General features: G+C 29.2%; 4 protein-coding genes across 6 annotated transcripts; 2 read left to right on the plus strand and 2 right to left on the minus strand.

Moving 5' to 3' along the window:
- Window positions 1–2,106: 2,106 nt before the first annotated feature.
- On the plus strand, window positions 2,107–10,810 carry LOC100748199. 3 transcript variants are annotated; one of them, XM_033324803.1, is made up of 10 exons: window positions 2,107–2,442; window positions 2,929–3,181; window positions 3,278–3,908; window positions 3,968–4,157; window positions 4,919–5,082; window positions 5,568–5,863; window positions 5,977–6,208; window positions 6,283–6,475; window positions 6,880–7,455; window positions 8,486–10,810. In XM_033324803.1, exons 1-10 carry the CDS (start codon window positions 2,424–2,426, stop codon window positions 10,618–10,620), a joined length of 4,689 nt encoding a protein of 1,562 aa, XP_033180694.1. In that variant the 5' UTR covers window positions 2,107–2,423; the 3' UTR covers window positions 10,621–10,810. The 3 variants fall into 3 exon arrangements, with proteins under 3 accessions (XP_033180694.1, XP_033180692.1, XP_033180693.1); XM_033324802.1 differs by adding an exon at window positions 2,521–2,698 and having other exon boundaries at window positions 2,108–2,442; window positions 2,929–3,908; XM_033324801.1 differs by having other exon boundaries at window positions 2,929–3,908.
- A 957-nt stretch (window positions 10,811–11,767) lies between these two features.
- On the plus strand, window positions 11,768–13,428 carry LOC100748321 (28S ribosomal protein S10, mitochondrial). The gene is made up of 5 exons (XM_003485575.4): window positions 11,768–11,996; window positions 12,073–12,339; window positions 12,828–12,955; window positions 13,040–13,241; window positions 13,310–13,428. The coding sequence occupies exons 1-5, from the start codon at window positions 11,982–11,984 to the stop codon at window positions 13,364–13,366; spliced, it is 669 nt and encodes a 222-aa protein (XP_003485623.1). The 5' UTR covers window positions 11,768–11,981; the 3' UTR covers window positions 13,367–13,428.
- On the minus strand, window positions 13,243–14,355 carry LOC105682072. The gene is made up of 3 exons (XM_012393987.3): window positions 14,250–14,355; window positions 13,934–13,993; window positions 13,243–13,864 (listed from the first exon to the last, which is right to left on the minus strand). Exons 1-3 carry the CDS (start codon window positions 14,338–14,340, stop codon window positions 13,563–13,565), a joined length of 453 nt encoding a protein of 150 aa, XP_012249410.1. The 5' UTR covers window positions 14,341–14,355; the 3' UTR covers window positions 13,243–13,562.
- Window positions 14,356–14,890: 535 nt separating this feature from the next.
- Window positions 14,891–20,923, minus strand: LOC100748442 (beta-1,3-glucan-binding protein). Its single transcript, XM_003485576.4, has 8 exons — window positions 20,410–20,923; window positions 18,461–18,682; window positions 17,888–17,979; window positions 17,678–17,820; window positions 17,328–17,491; window positions 16,482–16,846; window positions 15,783–15,884; window positions 14,891–15,288 (listed from the first exon to the last, which is right to left on the minus strand). Exons 1-8 carry the CDS (start codon window positions 20,555–20,557, stop codon window positions 15,190–15,192), a joined length of 1,335 nt encoding a protein of 444 aa, XP_003485624.1. The 5' UTR covers window positions 20,558–20,923; the 3' UTR covers window positions 14,891–15,189.
- Window positions 20,924–22,003: the final 1,080 nt, after the last annotated feature.

Here is a 22,003-nt window from a genome sequence, read left to right on the forward strand (position 1 = left end):
TTTTTATATTCGTCCACAATCTTTTTCGAATTGGAATTAGTAGTAAAGTATTAAAAAGTATAAAACAGGTATGTAGAGAAATATTATTGCTCATTCTGCTTTTCTAGTAACATAATTTATTTACATATTTCGAATTTAGAAATAAAATTCATTTCATTTATAAAGATCTATTTACATCGATATCTGTGTTTTTATATATGTACATATATTTCGCGATATTAGATATCTTCCCTCGCGTATTCTTTCACGCGATGTGTAGGAACCACGATCGTATAAACAGATGATACCGTGTATGATCATAGAAACGCGTTTCCATACTCGCTGCAGAAAACCGTTCGAAAATTGAATTCTATCTAGTCAATGATCAACATAGAAGGTCAACAAAATCCACGTTCTTGCGACTCAGACAGGGATGAGTCGAATGTCTCTGTCTCTATCTGAGACATTCATAGCGTGTCACTTGTGCGCAAAACGAGAGTTTTCTTGTCTTCCATGTTGTTTCTTCTCGATTCAATTTTAGGACAGCTTTCTCTAGGCTTCTGTATATGAGCGTGGAAATCTGTTTGTAGGACCGTGATCTCGACTCTGAACTCTGGACACTCCTATACCGAAAGTATTAACGGAACCGCCCGTTTCTCGAGTTGAAAAAAATCAAGATGGAGAAGAAGGAAAGGTCTCATTCTGCGTATTCGTGACACCTATACACATATGCGTTATACATAGATACTATCAGAAGAAATGAAAGTGCTCGCGCTTATGAACCTAGTTGTTCCCGGAATAGTGCTGCACCATACGACCAAGTGATGAGTTTAATTGACGTTAGCATATACAAGAACCTATAAAATTAGGGATTTACCCTGTTTGGTTACATACTACCATCGACAGGAACCTATTGAATTCCACGCAACAAAAACCTATTTAATTGTACGATTCTACGTAAAAGTTCATATCTACTGTTCTATCCGAGATATACAAGTATAAGAATAACAAAATCGCGCAATGATCAAACTAATTGTAACTTGTCTAAGAAATAGAAATTAATAATCAACTATATTTTTGAACGATGACACATAAATATCAGTATGAAGCAAATTACTATAGAAGAGGGCGTCTACTAATGGTTTTTCATCTTCTGAATTATCCAGAGAATGGAAAGTCATTCTCGTTACCACTTTGTCACCGTTCTCGACTTCTATATCTATAGCAGTATTAGTTGTGATTTGTTTGTAGCCGATATGCCCATCGTAACATGTCGCCCCGTCGTCGTATGGGGCTAATCGCGGTCTTTGCAATTAGCGTTGAGAGTTATTAATTACAGTTTGAACCAGAATTGCGAGTCTAAGTTTCGCGTTATCGATTAGAATTGCAAAAAAGTACCGACTTCAGTTTGGTTTAGCGTTACGCTGGAAAGACGATCGCGTTTGTTTTATGGTTGCGAATTATAAGATGTCGTGATTTTTCTTAGTATTTTCTATCGTGAATAATTATTAGAATTTGTCGAAGAGTAGAGTTTGAATTTGTCGCGTCCGATTTTATTGAAAGGTAAATTAAAATCGTGACTGTCGTGCATAATTAAAATAGTTTTTATTTTCATCTATAGATAGTAAGTTTAAATTAAATTCGAACTTAAATACATAGGTTCTTGTATATATTAAGTTCCAATCAAATAGGGTAGATCCCTAATTTTATAGGTTCTTGTACATGCTAATGCCAATTAAACTCACCACTTGACCGCATGGTACAGCACCTGTACTGTGAAACAACTAGAACTACGCGCGTGAGCACTCTTATTTCCTCTCTGATACTATCTGTTACCATGATTGACTCAGACAGAGATAGAGACACTTTACTTGTCTCTGTCTGTCTCGCAGAAACGCGAACTTTATTGTCTTTCATGTTGAGTCTAATCACGACTCAATTATGGGACGGTTTTCCCTAGCGAGTGTCGAGATTTGTTTAGGTGATCGTAGTAGGAATCACTAACTTTAACAATTTTAGGATTTTTTAAGATTTCATATAGTGAAATTTTCTTAGGCAAGATTTCTATACATTATTTAATTTACTAATTTACTAATTTACTAATTTACTAATATCACCCAATATCGTGTGTATAATAATACAAGAAGCTATATATATTCACAAAAATGTCACAATATAATGAATATAAAAATAGTCATTGATAACTATATGTGATCACGACAATTTGGAAGGGACTAAAATTTTAAACTCTACACTCTATAATAGTCGATTGTTTTCGGAACGCCATATTCGCCATTGCCCGTCGCGCGATTAAATTTTACTTGGCATTGGGTAGTACGATGAAATAAAGAAGGGATTATGTAAAACTTTTGTAACTAACGGAATATAATATAATAAGAATATTTGAAGAAATAATATTACATTACAGTGGTATACACATACACATGTATATCTTTGTACATGGTAAGAAATTTATCTTTGTAAAATTATAGTGTATGTAAAATGTTCATGATATATCGTAAAGATGCAATAACATTGAAGTATTTGATAAAAGATTGATATAATTCCATTTGTATATTGATTTTATATATGCATTAGTTGAATCATAAAATCAGTTATCAATATCAAATACAACGTTCGTAACATTTTAGTCCAAGTGTCGTTTGTCGTACGGACTCTGAAACTAAATATTCACATTTAAATATTGATAGCAGAATGGGTAAGTTGTTTTCTCTTATACCACTATATTTTACTATTATATGTTTTCATATTTTATCGTAGATGTTTCCAAAATCAATTTTATGGAAAATTCAAAATTTATATATAAAAGATTAGGGTTATAAAAATGATAACCATAATAATTATGTATATATATATATTATATATAAATATTTATTCCTCTAAGTAAATCAAAATAAATGCCTAAATTTAAAAATAAATATGTTATAGAAAGTTCAGGAGCAGTTACAATTGAAGGAGAAAACTACCAAGTAGTAGATGAATGTATCGAAGAAGAAGATACATCTAACGGTGTACAACATAAATATGTCCAAAATATAGATACAGAAAAACAATCTAATACGTCAGATAAGAATATACAGCAGAGTGATGATACGAATGAAAGGAAAGAAAATATAAATATAGAAAATAGAACAAATATAGATATAGGAAAAAATAAAAATACAATTGTGGAAGAAAAAAGCAATTCATATATGGAGAAAGATGAAGATACAATTGTGGAAGAGAAAAGTGAGTCATATATGGAAAAAGATGAAAATATAATTGTGGAAGAGAAAAATGAGTCATATATGGAGAAAAATGAAAATACAATTGTGGAAGAGAAAAGCAATTCATATATGGAGAAAAATGAAAATACAACTATTAAGAAGGAAGAATGTACAAAGATAAAGGAAAATGAAAATATAACTATAAGGAAGGAGAAAGATACAAACATAGACACGAATGAAGATATAAGTATGGAGAAAGATGAGGAAGTTCCAATTGTTGATTCAACTAATAGTGCATTATCGGATAATTTAAATCCTAATGATAACGATGGAAACAATAAATCAAATATGGAAAATAAATGTTCACAACAATCAAATGTAGAATCAATCGATTTTACTGCTGATATTACTTTAGATCAGTTGGATCAACAAAGAAGTATGACAGATGAAGACATTTTACATAATTTGGATGAAATTGAAAATATAGAGTTAGATCCTAAAGATTTCCAAATACAGGAGGAAAATGAGCTAATGGAAAAAGGCACAAAAGACCACTCTTCTCATACGAAAAGTAAATTTGTTAAAGAAAGTGAAGAAGATGAAAGTATTAATGTAGACAAAACAACATCAAATACTATAAACAAAGAAATAAAACAAGAAAAAGCAGAGAAATCTGAAAAGAATAATTGGTATGAGAAAAAGGTAATGTATGAAATATAATATAGAAAAAATGAATGAGTAACACGTACAATTCTTTGCAGCTTATTGAGAAGGAAACGATTATAAAAGAACGACTTTCAAAAGTGGCCAGAGTTTTAGGAATTTCTTATCCATTTTATGAAAAATGGTTAGAACACGAAGAAAAAATAAATGGATCTCCTCTCTGTAAACTAAAACCATCCCGACGATGTTGCTTGGATAAACCATATACTAATCGTTGGAAATTCATTTGTAAGTATCTCTGCCATTATTTCTCCTAAAAATACTAGATTTATTTTCTTAACTTATTAAGCAAAATTTTGCATATAAAAAAAGACTGATGGTCCTAAGATCTTCAAAAATATGATCTTAAGAAGAATTGTTTACTCGTCATAATATTAAAACCAATTAGGACAGCCTATACATTGTCATTTCTTTCTAGTGATAAAATTTTATAACAAATGTTTCATATGATATCTCTGAATTTATATAAAAAACATTTTATATCTCATAGTTGTCAAATAGTTGTAAGATAGCGTTGTCATAGACAGCTTTTAAGAATTCTACTTACAATTTACTTATATTTAAATCTTTATGATTGGTTCAGTAACTTAGTTTACTTATTTTACGTTGATGTTAAATTCATAAAATAAATAGATAAATAATGGCACTCACAAGCCTATTTTTACAGAACAATGTATTGATTACTTCTTTCTACATTGACTAATATATGTATTTTAAGCCCTTTAAGTTTTATGATGCATAGGCGTACATATAATAATTACAAACATAATTTGTCTAGAATAATTAACAATAACATGACATATATCATGTATACATTAAGATAAAATTTAAAATATAAAATTCTCTTCTAGTTATAATTGTAAATCTTTATTTAATAGTGTGTAATTATATATTGCGTTTATTTATTTGCTCTTAATTATAATAAAACAGATATATGTATATAGTAATTTTAATTTCAAAATAATGCAATTAAATTTACATATTTTTAGGTAATAAAAAAGATATACACGAGTCCATAACAGAAGTGGACAATCCTGACATTTCTTTTAGTAAAAATAGAAAAATAGTCTGGAAATTAGAACCCAGTGGAGCATGGGGAGTTAATATAAATAACGAATCTCAATTTCCATCTTTTGTATTACGTGCTGTAAAGGTATGTTTCCTACTATTCTATAAATTTTGATAAATATGATTTTCGAGAGGAGGACTTGTCTAAATATCTGAAAAGTTTGCAATTTCAATAAAATACAAAGAATGAAATAAGTGCCTTGGCCATGTATATTTACAAAATAATAACAAATTTATGTACATTTATAATAACTACTTATAGTCTCATGGAACAAATAAAATATGCATATAAATATAATGTGAAATATAGAATAATTCAATAATTAGAATTGATTATAATCTTTTATTATATATAATCTTTTTTAATGTTTATTGTTTGCAATGAAAAATTCCACCTTTTCATTCATAATTTCAGTAATGGGCATAATTATTTTCTAATAAAGATTTGCATGTAACATCTTTGTATTTTTCAGATAAATATAACAACAATTCACAATTATTTAAAAAATATTATAGAAATTGTGATTATGTTGTATATAATAACTTCTACATTATATTTTTTTTACACAGATATTTGAAGATTTTCTCCAAACAACAGAACAATCATTAATCTCGCATAATTCTTCAGATGTAAACTTTTCTGATGATGTATCTATAGATGTAGTATCAAAAAAGGACACAAATAATGAAGAAAGACAGGATTGGTTATGGCTAGTAGTGCGTTGCAACAGTATGGATGAACTTATGCTATTTGCAACTGGACAAAATATCAGTCGCTCTACAATGGATAGGTTGAAACAGGTTTATGAATCTGGACCTGGGAAAGACTGTAATGTTAAATCCTTATATTGCAAATCAACAAATAAGTAAGAATATATTTTGCAAAATTAATAGTATATAAATTGCATAATATTATATAAATGGCTAGTCTACATAACTTTTATTGAGAACTAAATAATATACCATTTTTTAATATCAGGTATGACGATACTGCTGTCACGGATACAACATTTTTAGTTGGTTCAGAAGCTCTGGATGAAATTGTTGGGGGCCTAAAAGTACAACTTGCGCCTAAAACAAATTTTTGGTCAAATACTGCAGGAGCAGAGAATGTAGCAACTGCAGTAATAGATTTACTTGCACCTACTCCAAAAACAACAGTGCTTGAAATAGGATGTGGTATTGGCCTTATTGGATTGATGATGGCTTCTGTAAATAAAAAATATTTGTTTTTACTGTTTTTCACTGTACTTTGTTCATTTATAGTTTTGTAATTCAATTTCAGAAATGTCAACAAGTCATAGGAGTGGATTCTCCATCAGAAGTAGAAGAGGCTGAGATGACATGTGAATTAAATAATATAAAGAATGCTTCATTTATAATGGGGTCTCCTATTGAAGTAACAACTAAAATCATTGCAGCAGTAAAAAATCGTAAAACGTGTGCAATAATCAATGCAAATACTAATGTTGGTCGAGGTATGTAAAAAATATTACAATATAAACAAATGTTTGTGAGATGTTTGAAACATGAAAAAATATTTTATGTAATTTTATGACATCTCTTTTGATTTTTAAAATAATTTTACGATTAATTTTAACTTATTTTATTAATATCATTTCATTATTAGCTATAAAGATATAAGTAAATTCTTTTAATTTAATAAGATTCTAAATTAAATAGAGCTTTACAACACAAAACAATACATTGAAGAATAAATCGAAAAATGTTTTAATACTTCGTTGAAAATATTTTTTATTAATAGTTTTCTGAGAAATCATTCTTTATTGATAATTTTCTAATATAATTTTCTGATAATCTGATATATCTTCCAAATATTAATAAAAACTATTTATATTGTGTATTTGTTTCTATTTTATAGCAATTGAGGTTATGACAGCTCTCAGAAAAATACCATCCCTTAAACGAATAGTAATGATAACAACATTAACCAAGCAATCAGTGCGTGCTATATTAGAATTAGCTCGTCCCGGAGATCATAGTCATGGCTCACCATTTATTCCTATTGTGGCATGTGTTGTTGACACTTTACCTAATGGTCCTCATTTTGAAGCGGTTATTTTGATGCAACGACGAATGATAAACAAGTTTAATCAAATATGGTCACAAAAAACTGCAGGAGAAGATATAAAAAGTTCAGAAATCAAAATTGTTCACGAAAAAATAAATCAACAAAACACTAATCAAATAGGCAAAAAGATCTCAGGCAAACCAACTGAATTACAAACTAAAATGAACTTTAATAAATTCTTGGTCAAGAATCACGCAAGAAAGTCAAAAATATCGATAAAGAAAGCGTTTTACATAAAACATGCTGAAAATTCATCTATAAAAAATAGATTCAAAAGGAAACGTTCCCATTCGCCAGATAAAGGAGAAACGCCAAAAAAACTAATGAAGAAATTCAGTAAATCATGTGTTATAGCATGGCATCCTGGTAAGTTTATATTCAAATTATAGAAATTAACAACTTGGGAAGAAGTGTAAAGATATTTTTTTATCAGTAATATGTAATTTTTGGTATAATTAAAAAAGTAACAAAATAAGTAAATACCATAGTATAATACCTTTTGGTTCAAAGCTTCATTTATGGAAATATCAATTTATGAAATTTTGTTACTATTACTTTTATTAAAATTTGCATTTTTGCATAACACTGGTAAGATTTAAACAGTGTAAGCTGTAGCATATTAGTTGTTCCTGTTATTAAAAACTTTTTCATGTCAGTTTGTTATATACATGTGTATATATAGAGTGTATCGAAAATCTAGTAAGTAAAAGATTTAGTATTCATGCACTTGAAAAGTAGTAAGAATCAAGTGGACAAAACTTCAAACTTGTTTTTCTCGGAAACGAAGCTTTGTATCGACAATTGTCATTCTACTGTCATTCGACTTATTTCGCACAGGGAATTACCCCCTTTCCCCTCGAATTACCCCTCGAAAACGAAGCCGTGTTTAAAAAATTGTCGCTCTATATTTCCAATCTACTTTTACGTGGGAAATCCCCCTCTTTGAACTTGTACCTCGATTTTCAATACACTCTGTATAAATATCATATACAGGATGACTCAGATTTTAACAGCGAAACTTTATCAGTATACTCCATAGGTCTAAATAAGAAAAGAATGTTTTATAAAATTATAACAAGAAAACGAAATGTGAAGGGAACAGTAAAGAACTTGCGATTACTGTAGGAACAATACAATGTAGGAATAAATCAGCAATATTTCCTTTTGTTCTGTTCATCTGTAATTACTATTAATAAATCGCTAGACTTCGTATAAAAATTCCACGATTATTATAACGGTATGCAGATATACTAAAGGTAAATGTTACTGATCTGCTTCTGCATTGTATAGCTGCATTTTCAAGTTCTTTACTGTTCCCTTCCTGTTTCGTCTTTCTTGCTTTACATAGTCTTAAACGACCTATGCTTATATAACATTTTTTTGTTTTTAATATTAGATCAAGCATCAAAGAAGAAAAAGGAATGGGACACGGAAAATTCACAATTATATACGAATATATTCTATGAAAAAAAGATGCAAGAGCGTCCTAAAGAACAAACTGATTTAAGGGAGAGGTTATCTCATAATCGATTGGATACTGATATTGCTCAAACATTAAAAGAACATCAAGCACTTTTAGAAATAGCAAAAGAGAAGTTAAGCGGTCCAGCACCGACTGTTGATATGAATACTGCAAAACAATTGCAAAATATGTTAAATGTTGTTTTAGAACAAACAAATAAACTTCAAAGTCAACTTCCACGTTCTGTTTGGGACCGTATTGCTTCACCAGGAAATATAAATCCCGGTCAGAGGGAAAATAAACAAGATGATCCTCTTTTGAAGGGTCGTTATGTTCAAGAGATGGGTTCCCAGGATATTCTAATCACAATGCCAAATAAGAGATTCTTAGATAATGACGAGCCTGAACCAAAATCAATGTACAAAAAATATAACAATTTATCACCTTTAGAGCCAAATACAATTATGCCAGTGGCATATGCAATTAACTCTAGAGAAGAAACATCCTTCCGTATAACACCAGAAAGATTTGCCAGATCGTTCAGAGTCGAGGTAAGCCAGAATCGGGATCTAAGAAGTCGTAGGAATGAAATGGAAAACACGAAAAAACCAATTTCACCTGTGAGAAGACAAATTTCTTCACCAAAACATCGTGTAACTCCTCCAAAAAGACTTTCTCCTAAACGTCCATTGCTATCACCTCCAAGACGTCCATGTTCTCCTCCGAGAAGACATTTTTCTCCTCTTCAACGTCCCACGTCGCCTGTGTATCGACAACGTTCTCCCATAAGACGTCAAATATCTCCGTTACGACGACCAATGTCACCGAGACGAATGTCACCCTTAAGACAACCTTCATCACCGAGACGTCCATCACCGCCACGACGGATAGAAATGTCTATGAATCGTCCAATGTCACCATTGAGACATCAAGCATCACCACGACAAATGTCTCCCATAAGATCCACTGTATCTCCTAGAAGACAATCATCGTCGATGAAGCGACCGATATCTCCACTAAGAAGACAAATTCCGTCTCCTAATCGAATGATACTTCCTAACAGACAGGAAATGTTACTTTCTAGGAGACAGGGAATGCCACAAGAACGACAGCAGACATCGACAATGAGACGAATGGAGTCACATAAATTAGTATTTGAACGTCCTACATTATCACGACAGCAATCTCCTCAAAAACGACAAATGTCACCATCAAGATTTACCGATGATTGGGATATACCAAATAGAAGAGCCATTGAACAAAATATTTGGGTTCGACCTGTTGAGCAAATACCCGAACAAAATATCTGGCGAAGAGAACAAATTCCGGCATCTAGTGATAATTGGGAACAAATTACATGTAACGATAGACGTCGTAAGAGTTTTAATCAAGAGAAGTGGGAAACTGCTAAAGATCCTATGCGCAGTGATAGTTGGAATAATGGTGGAAATACTTGGAATTCCAAACAGATGTATACAAAGCCTATGATAAAAGAAACATGGTCATTAAATTCTGATAATAAATGGTCACCAATATCTATGCCCGGTAGTAGTAATGATAACTGGAATATTCGCGGAAAAGATAGCTTGTCTGCTTGCACAGAATCTTGGATGGACAATAAAAACCAAGGTAGATGGGAATCGTTAAATGTTAAAGATTCTTGGAAGTGCGACAAGGAAGATTTGAATGACTTACCAGAAGATGCAAAAGATCCTTGGGGTGATGATGGTATTTCAGATTTAAAAGAAAGATGGCATAAATTTGAAAGTACTGGTACATCAAATGCATGGATAAGGGAAAATGAACAACAGCGAGGAGATTCATGGAACTCAAAATATAATAAAGATAACTGGCAAAATAAAGGATTATCTTTTGTTACAAAATCTCAGTGGCAAAATAATGACAGTAAAAATATTGGAGAATCACGTTGGCTTCCCCAGAGTGATGAAAAGAAACCTACATGTAGTGGTTGGCAAAATGGGAATAGTGCAGGATCTTGGCAATTTCAAAATCCAAATTTTCAATCACAACGTTCTTTTCCTTCAACTCAGTTCAAAAGTTCATATTAAAATTTGTGATCTTGATAATAATGTTGATTATCAGGAATTAAATTTATTAGGTCATTCGTACCATATTGTAATTTTGTTAGATTATAAACGCGGAGTTCACACTTTTTTTCGTAAAGCAGATATTTAAAAGGTCATAAAATAAACAATTGTAGATGTAATTGAAACTAAAAGAGTGTTTAAGTTTATATTATAAGTTTACTATTCATTTCATCTTTTATTATTGTAGTTTCTACTTTGTTATTTCCAAATTAATGATGTTAATGAAATAATGTAAGTATTAAACATATGATGTAATGATTTTTAAATAAACATAAAACTTGTTTAATATGCTATCATAAAATTTAGGCAATGGTGTTTTCTTTCTCTTCTAAGACAATCTAAAATATAAGTTTATATTATACTTTTCAAATAAAACTGCATTTACATAAAAATTCAATTCACTTAACTATGTTTGATACATACATAAAATATTTATCTAAAAATTTTAATTACGATCTGTAACTAGATACATATATAATATGTATATATATATCAACAATATCCTATACTTATACAGTTTATTAGGCAGTAAATATATCTATCCTATAATTTTATAAAATAATATATTTAGGCATTATACGTTTGATTTCATTATTGAGACATTTAAGAAATACTCAACTGCATCAAGTTTGCGATTAACTAAATATCTGCTATTTTTCAGAAGTTAAATATTTTAACTAAGCATGTTAAACAAATATAAAGCTTAAGTAAACAAGTTTTTAAACTTTGGCGTTTTCTGTTTAATAGGAATTGACATGTCACGGAAAAGATTTTTTCGTAACTTAATGAGTTCCTTTAAAACATAGGAAGTTCTTCTTTAAAATATAGTTTCTCTAAAATTTTATGAAATTTGTATGTATAAAACATATGCATAAAAATTACGGTCAGTTTATTATTTTATAAATGTACAACAAAATCGTTAGCAGTTCGACATACTGTATTATTTTCACAATGCTAATTGATTAGTATTTTGAAGTAAACACAATATTATGTAAAAATATCTTATAAAATTAAGCATTTATTTCAATTTAGAAGTAAACGATTTTGAATAAAGAATAGGCGCGCATATACGTAAATAAAGTCTAATGCGAGTATACAAAATTCATTCAAAAGCCGTACTCTACATACACATATATGTATATGCATATGTATATGTGCATCTGAGTTGATAGTTGTTTACTAACGCACGTGTAATTTGCTATCTATTTATGATGTATTTACATCAAAGAAAAGACATCTACTTTTATATTTAAATTTAATTAAATTTGAGACGATAATATTTCAATTAATTTATTCCATATTTACATAAACAAAAGTAACAAATGTTTCGTTCAAAGGTATAACGTTTAGAAACACTTACTTAAGTATATGCTAAGGGTATTTAGGTTAAAGATAACCTCTAATATCTTCCAGGTATTTTCTGTTTTACGAAGTATAAACAGAAGTTCTTATGATATCGGACATACAAAATTATTACGAAACACATTATTTTCAACTAATGTTTTGCGTGGAGATTCAAGTGATACATCAAATGTAACTTTAAATGAAAACTTACCTATCACTTCACAGCAACCTCAAATCATAAATGAAACAATACAGAAATCTAAAACTTCAACTGAGGATGCAGAGGTTTTTTTAGAAGCTTCGGTTGGATCAAATACTTCATCCTTTCCCACAGAGGTATGTAATAATATATTGATAATATATTTTATATTAATAGATTTTAAATTAATATGAATATGTAGTGAACAAAATTATTGCATTATAAATAATTACTAATGTATTCTGTATAATTATGTTTGAATACACTAAGCATCATTTTCTTTAAAAGCAAGAATATGTCAGTATATTATTATTCAGAATAATAGATTATTCAATCATCAGAATAAAAGAATATTGAATTTAGAAAATTGATACCTATATATTCTACGTATACATTGTTTATTGTTTTAAAACAAGTTATAATAATTATATTGTGAATTAAAATATTTTTTTATAGCAATAAAGACTATAAATTTTAATCTTGTAAACTTATCGTGATTGTTTATAACACGTATTTTGTTACTATTATAAAATACATGTATTTTGATTAGGATATTATTAAGTGGACTTGTTAATAGATTTTCAAGTATAAATTATATAATTCATTAAATAATACTACATTCTAGTCTGAGCCTGATAAACTATATAAGAAACTAGAAATTGAAGTCAGAGGAAACGATCCTGCTGTTCTTAGAAGTTATGGAGAATTTGCTGTTATGGCAGCAGGTCATTTAGACATAACTGTAGGCAGACAGTAAGTTAATGCAGTGAAAATATTTTTAAATATCTATAAAAATATATACAAGAAGATATAAATACATAATACTAAAATTGACAGTGTTGCAATACGAAAACCCATATTTGAAAGATTAACAGTACTTAAGTCTATTCACGTTCATAAGAAACATAGAGTTCAATACGAAAGAAGAACATATTACAGATATGTCGATCTCTTTAATTTAACTGGCTCAACTGCAGATACATATTTAGAATATATAGAAAGAAATCTCCCAGAAGGAGTGGCAATGAAAATCACAAAGGTATGATTTAGATTCTTTATTTTTAACTACACATGAAAGATACAGGTAACCAATTTTACTTTTTGCAGGTGGAATTACAAACCTTACCCAAAGCAGTTAAACAAGCAATGCCTTCGCAACAATAAATGAAACAATTATGATGTTACCATTATTTTAGTAAATAGACAAATAAATTATATATGCATAATAACTTCGTTTGTCTTTCAATAATAATATTAACAATAGGCATGGTAGTCATAAAATCGATTTTACTGCTTCATCTTTAACTGTACGTGTATTATTTTACATCACATCATTGCTATAATCACGACATTATTATCTTTATGTTGCTGATTTAATAAGTATAATACTGTGTGATGAATTTGTAGTCTTGTTAGTGACCTTTTCCAATTCTGGTAGTAAATCTTTTTTTGTAAATATAGGTAACAAACTTTGCATAGTTTTAATATTTAAAGTCCTCAAAGGTGTATTTTCCATGCGTTTTATAAGATAATGTTCCATATCCACATTGTTATAGGTTGTTTTCGAATTGTTAAATGGATGACTATTATTCAATTTCAAATTTAGAGAAACAGTTGGAGATTGCACCTGCCGTGCAGTCGAATTTTTCTCTTGCATTGCAACTGAAACATATGCTTTATGTAATAAATTTTAAGTAAGTTTATTCGCAGTAGTATTTGATATGTCTTTACTTTGATGTTTTCTATTTAATTGAGCACTGGCTATACATTTATGTAAAATGAATTCATATCCTGGAAATATAGAAAATATACATAAATAAGACGTAGAAATATTTTATAAATAATATATGTGATATATACGTGATTTTTAAACAATAACATTTGCTTTATACACATTTTAATCCTCATGCAAGTATTAATAAAATTTAGAAAACAATTTCTGTATATTTCAGTCTTATATTTATTGTTATATCTGACATTTTAAAAAGATGTTTCATATATAGTTAATATAGAATAGTGGATCACGTTCTTAAATTATTATACTTACTAGAATATTTTGATTGAAAATGTAAGTCGCTGTCCAATCCACAAATTAAATGAATTATAATTATGGTGAGAAAAATAATTAATCTTTTCATTTGAAATATATTAATAAATTGAAATACAGTCTAATATAGAAATACTGTTTTTTTTTTCACGTTTAATATAGTATTTTCAAATGTTCTAGAAAATTTAAAAATTAAGTACACAAAGTTTATCATAGAAGAAACTAATTATGTGTAAGGATATATGACAAAAATGAAAATATTTTCACCTTTGTTAAATTTTTAGTAAGATAAAAAATATGAAAATCAATCCACTGTCGATTAACAAACTCTCTGTTACTACTACTATACAGTGAGTGGAAGTTGCTATGTCTTCATTTAATCTTTTTACAATGTTATTCAAGAAAAACCGGTTTTAAGGAAGAGAGTCGAGTTTGAAATTCTTCTACCGCTTGAAACAATTTTAGTATCTTTCTACGCGCGATCAACAAAATAAAACAGCTTACGAAATACATTTGTTTGTAAATTTAAATTATGCGCATTTTATATTATAAAATTTATTTTATTCATTAGAAAATGAAACCAAAACATTAAGAACATTCTATCGAAGCAAACAGGAAATGGCGAAATAAAATGAAACATATATATTTAAAATGTGATATGTATTTGTCACAGGAAAATAATACATTCAGTAGTAAAAATAAAGTTTACGCATTTACTTATTTAGTACGTGTTTATGATTATGAGTACAGCGATTGTAAATAAGAAAAAGTAAAATAACGAATGTCGTGTTATTACTAATAGCATTAATATCTAAAACATATTTGACGTATTATGCTATAAAGAATTATTTTATATTTAAATTTCAAAAATTGCAACTTGTTTACAAATTAATTTTTTTAATACACTTTTATATAAATTTTATTAATAACATAATCTTTTTTAAGATGACCATACTCGAATATAATCGATTTCGAATGTAGTTTTTTCACTCCAACTTGGTGACCATTTATCTTTTGCATGCCAAAAGTTCAACATTGCCTAGAATATATCAATCGTCGTTAATTAATTGTGCTTGATTAATGCTACAACAATAAAATAATATTTTGTTATTGATCATTATAGATCGTGATCTCAAACGTATGTATGTACAATAATTCGTTCTAAAGATAGTCTCACTAAGGCCATGTTTATACAGAGAACTGTGAGCGGCAAGACAAGCGGTTGACAAAGTGGCCGAAAATAAATCAAAAATTCAAATAAACCATACAGCGACCGAGAGGCAACGCGATGACCATTATTATATTTGCTATTTTAATAGGTATCCAAACGGTAGATAGATAGTAACGGTGAATACCAAGGATTATTTTGATATCGAATCCTTAATAATTGGGGTGCAATATGGATCGATTTTATGGTAACATAATTATAAAGATTATAGAAATATGTCTATGGCAGAAGAAATATGGGAAGGTGCGACACGATCTTGTCGCTCGTTTGTATCTGCTACGTATAAATATTCGTAGAATATTTACCTTGGCTCCAATGTTTTTCCACGGTTTTGTGTGTCCCGAGCTAGTTGTTTTATCAGGAAATACGCGAATACCGCCAACTCCCACACCAATTACGATATAAAACTGTTAGAGTACAATGAAAATCGTCAAAGTTAAATGTCTGATCGATCATTTAATATGTAATTAAATTTTTAGTAATCATAAAGATAATAATGATTGTTTATAATTTTATAGAAAAAGATTAATTACTAAAAAATATATGTAATACTGAAGAAATAAGCAAACTATCGATTACATATCGAGTACATATGTATTTGTCGTGGCGATCATATAAACAGATCCGAACTCTGGACTCTCCTATACCGAAAGCATTTACGAAATCTTTCGTCTTTTGAATCGATAAATGTCAAAATACATATATATTATGAGAGAGAGAGAAAGAGAGAGTGCTATCTCGCTTCGTTGGTCAGACAGTACGTACATATAGTAAACATATTTGTCAATAATAAGTTGTTACAGATTTCATTTCTTGCTCATGCGTATATTAGTATGAATTATATATTATGTAACTTCATTGTACAGAAATACATATAAATTTCATGCAAAAATCGTTAAACTCTCAAGAAATTAGTTTAATAATAATATATTACTTAAAAAAATATATTGAAGGTACATTACGAAATACTTAAAAATAGATTAGGTAGTTTTGTAAATGCATACCTTTTGATCAAAAGGAGCCATTTTGGTAAAATTATTCCCATACATCCAACCATCTGTTGGAGGATTTAATTTACCAACTTCTTCACCGTCTACGAAGAATTGAAATCCTTTGGAATTCCAAATTGTTGTGTAAACGTGAAAATCCTGCGTCCATCTTGGGCCATTCTCTCGAATCCGAGAAACCATGTGGTTTGTAATATTTACATTTGTACCTATACGGACTCCAAAATCTAATCTTCTTGAATCGTAGATGCTTCCATCGACAGTGTTCACTAAATTATCGTTTCCACGAGCAAGGCCGAGGGTAATGCATCCACTGGAATAATCGGGACCGTAATAATCGTACTTTGGTTTAAGCCACATTTCTGTCGTAAATAAATACAATATTTGGTTACTTTGTTTATTAATCAAACTCGAATTGAGCGAATTTAATGAAATTATTAATCAAAGTTGAATCAATCGAATTAAGATGTTATGTAAATAATTGAATTAAATTTGTTCATTTACTTCAATGTGTTTTACTTAAAAAAAGGTAAATAACACAAAATACGTATCTATGTACAGGGAATTCCATTGTATGTGGGAAGTTCAGCAGGTGTGAATTGAGCACATTAAAGTAAGAAAAAACGTACATATAAATATATACTAGATGTAATCTTGTTTTTAAGTTACAGCTTGTTTTGTATCGTAATAACTATTCGATGAAATTGCTCGAAGTGTCTACCCCTGACTCCAACACAAACATGATTACGCTTAGATGCAATTACATTTATTCATTGATGCATAAAATGATGGATATCTCATGCCTTATAAACAGATATGCTACGTAATCGAATTAATATTTACCTGGATATAACCAATCACCTTCAGGAAACTTTGCTCTTATTTCAATTTTTCCGTATTGGAAATAGAAACTGTTTTTCGTAATTAATCTGGCAGATATAACAGGCGGTAAAATACTGAATGACGTAGCTTTACGTTGGCATTCAGCTCGATTCGTACTACTACAACTATAACAAATATAATAAATAATAAATGTAATAAAAATAAATTGAAGTAACGTATCAAACAATCGGCAAAATATAGATAAAACGCATCAATATCGTGTAAATATAGAATCTATAAAAGTTGGGTAATTAGTTGGGTAATACAATTGTGTGAAAACCCTGTATTTAAAAAAGTCATACTACACTCACTCACTAAGTATTAGTGTTCCATACGTAGTAGCATTTACGCCATAGTAGTTTTCTAAAATCGCTGGTTTGATTTTAAGCATTCCGTTTTTAACGGATGCTACAAATGTATGCTGTTTATTGTGATAAATACAAAATTCATAATCCTATAATAGAAATACTATATAAGAAGTCTTACTATCCATCAGGGCTTAAGTACGTATTTCTACTTACAGGAGCTAACGGTATTTTGACTTCATGTCTCCAAAGGGAGTCATTAAAGATGTCGAATGGTTCATTGAACACTAACTCATTAGTAACTGCAACTAAAAAATACATACTTTTTCATATTCTACTTATATCTTTTTCTATTCTTTATATTCATAGACTTTTTTGTCATTTATATTTTATTTTTTAATTATTACAAATTTATTTTAAATTTCAATTCTCCCAATTTATATCATAGCTTTAACAGTTATTTTTAGCAATAATATTTAACTTTGCAGAGTCGTGCATTTCATTTTAATATACCTACTATTAATAAAATATCGAATAAACAAAATTTATATTTTATGTGATATACATATATACATGTATATTTTGATTCTGTAAGAAGATGATTTAACCATTTGTCATTAATTCGTATATTTTAGTAGCATTCACGTATTATTTATACAAATTAATCAAAATGTCCACATTATAAACAGCAATGTGGGTACAATATACATGTATACATACATAGATACATACCTGCTGTATACCTATGTATACCTATAAATACCTATAATATAAGCTAAATATTCGTACTTGTCCAGGTTTGTTCTCCTTTGTTATACATTATCCCATTAACTTGTACATAAGTCCAATAATGTATAACATCTCCGTTTGCTAAGTCCATATTTCGATTTTGAATGATCCATTTTCCGTTATTCTTCTTATACACTTCACCCGATATTCGTCCTATTTCATTCAACTTAATAGTCCTATTTATGTTTCCTTGGAACGCAAAAAATTGTAAGCCGGGCTCGTCTGTTATAAAATAAAAAACATACATATATTATATTCATCGCACAAACCGTAGTGTCGAAGTAAAAGTAAATTTCGGAAATATCAAGTTAGTACGTAGATAATAAAATGACCTTCCTTTCCGTTTGATGAGAATATTATAAGGCAGATATATAGTACGTAAATGGAAACGAGAAATATATCACCTTTGTACATTTTTCAAAATTTTCAAAAGAGACACTCTTTGATACAGCATATCCGCAAAATATCCACAAAAATAATAATATAAATAAGGTATATATATGTATATATATAAAACAAATAGAAACTCGAATATTATTTAACATTGATCAGTATCGTGTACTATCGATGAAAACCTTTTCTCTATCTTATGGAAATATTGCGTACGATAAGTAAACGTTTCATATTTGTTAAATAGATATATCTATTGTATATCTCGATCTGTTTATGCATTTACGTAAACGAGTTTCTAAAAAATATAGTTTCTTAGAACTATGTATATTACATAAACTTATAAGAAAGTTATATTTTTCTGTAATAATCTAATCTTATAAAGGATAGTTAATTATTACTTGTTAGTTTTAATTAAACGAACAATCTCAGTTATTTATAATTAATCGGTAGTTAAAAGTCGCGTATAAAATTAGAAATTAGACACAAATTTTTAAGATAAATGTTTACGATGGAATTATGGAATTTTGCAAAATACTATTCTATAAAGTCAACGTCATCGACTTTAATTAATTTGACTGGAATTTAAAAAAAATCACGAACTTGTGCATATAAATCTATAGCCGAGTATAAATATCACATAAAATTTATTTATAAATATTTCAATTGCCAGAATAATTATGACAGACCATTGTTTTTCAAGATAGATAATAATATTTAAAAAGTATGATTAATACAATATATATAGTACATATAAAATGCTAGTCAAATTTTATTTGATTGCAATCATGTTTTATTGCACATTACGATTTCATAGTTCTCTGATGTTTCAGAATCAATCCGATGTATTACTTTCTTGTATCGTCCACATTTATATTACTTAGTCATCGTTCCATCCAGAAGGAAAACATTAATCTTAAATCCGGTTATTCCCGAGGAATTCCAAATGAATAATACGAAGTAAATGACCACTGGCGATGTATATATATATATTATACGTATGATGAACTTAAAGGCATCAATCATACATATATGTATGTATGTTATTTTCCATTAATAAGACGATTACGACAAGATATTCCTTACTATTCTTAACTATCCTTATGTTTATTAAAATGAAATATTTCTATACCTTTGTGTGCGAATATTTATTCATTCATTTATACATTTGTGTATAAATATAACAGATTGCGTATGAATTTGAGCCTGTATAATGTGTGATAAATAATTAAGTACAGTAAAATGAGTAAAAAAATTAATAAGTAAATTTCTTTTACAACCAGTATTAAACCATTATTTCTTTGTAATTTAATATTAATTACTATTTTCAAAAATTAGCTTCAAAAAAAAAATGTAGCTTCAAAAATTATCTATGGGATAACTGGTTAATTTTTTTAAATAATCGGTAATCTCGAACATAACTTGATAAAATAATATTTGACAGCAATATGAAAATGACCACTGACAGAGATGTAGTGCTATATAAAATAATTGCATTTCCGTACGGCTAATTCGTACGAGTAGATATGTATAGATTATATGTCTATATAGTCACTTACCCGATATCGATATAAGAATTCCTTTCGGATTTAACACTTCAAACGTTGGCGTGGGCACAACATAAGAATTCACTAATGTAAGATAACTTGTCAAGTTCGATGATAATAATATGAAAATTGAAATGGAACAAATATCGTAATGAAACATGTTTCTTAAGAATGACAGTTTAGTTGATGTAACAGAAATTATCTACATGGATGAAGTTGCATGGAATGCTGCCGATGATACACTGATCTTGGTAGTGACGATATACATTTCCTTATACACATGGTTCCGATTTATGATTGCTTCTGCAGTTTTTCAAATCACTACTAGTCACTAGATAATTAGGCATCAGATAAAATTTCGCTGAAATAAACAAAGTTCTACTGCACGTATCGACACTACAATGAAAAATCGTATCCCGATCTACACCTACTATATTTTCGGCTATTGCACTACGTGCGTGTCCTCATAAGCAACCTATATAACGTAAAGTGTCATCCATTAAAAAAAAAAAAATTATTGATTTCTAAAAGTTGAATTTGTCTTTTTTCGAACCTCTACAATTTGAAAAATATTTCATCCCGTATAAAATTTCTTTAAGACGTTTTCGTTTATCGAGTTCTCTTAATCAAAAAATTCGATAAGATGAAACCTTCACAACTCAAAAATTTCAGTCTTTCCCTTCAGATGCGAGATATCGACTTTGTTCAACATGATATTTTTGTTCAATATGACAAGTAATTATTATAATAAAAGTCAAAATCATCACTATTATTATGAAGCTATTTTTATTCTTTATTTCATGTTAATAAAGATCTGTTGCTTATTTTTGCATCAACCAATTTCGATTAAATATTTAGCATGTGTATACCCAACGTAACTCTTCAGCGAAGATTCATTTGGCTAATTCGATTGAATATCTTAGAAACAGAACGTTTGAGCATGTAATCTTAGGTTGGAAACAAACATCCAGTTTGAGAGAGCCTACGTGACTTTAATTAAAGCTGTCAATTGTCTACGGTCCTAGATGAAGCATTTCTGTTCCCGAATTCTAACTTTTGCCGTACTACGTATTGAATCCTAAAATAGTTTTCTAAACATACGCGGTTGACAATTCAAATTACGCTCCGACTGTCTTTTGACTAAGCCATACTAAAACCATATTAAATTCATTACAAATAAGCTTATATCAGAGAGGAAACGAGTGTGCTCACACCCGTGGTCCTAATTGTTTCACAATACAGGTGCTGCTCCATGCGGTCAAGAGCTGAAGTCAAGTAAAGTTAGCATATACAGGAACCTATAAAATTAGGGACCTACCTTGTTTGGTTACAGAACGTGCTGTAAATGGGACTACCTTGAATTCGCTTTTAGTATTTTCATACACAGTGCAATAATAATTCCATTTTTCTTAATGTTCGTTATAAAAACATGTAAAGGCAATGCTAATGATTATTATATATATATATTGTCGCTATGTGTATTTGTTTATACTTATTTTTTTATTTTCGTCGTTTATTTATCGTTAGTCATAATCAATTTGCATTGCCTCTACATGTTCTGTGCAACCAAACAGGGCAGATCCCTAATTTTATAGGTTCTTGTATG

This window comes from Bombus impatiens, unplaced genomic scaffold, assembly GCF_000188095.3.
Source record: "Bombus impatiens unplaced genomic scaffold, BIMP_2.2 scf_0064, whole genome shotgun sequence".
In the NCBI taxonomy this organism is placed as follows: domain Eukaryota; kingdom Metazoa; phylum Arthropoda; class Insecta; order Hymenoptera; family Apidae; genus Bombus; species Bombus impatiens.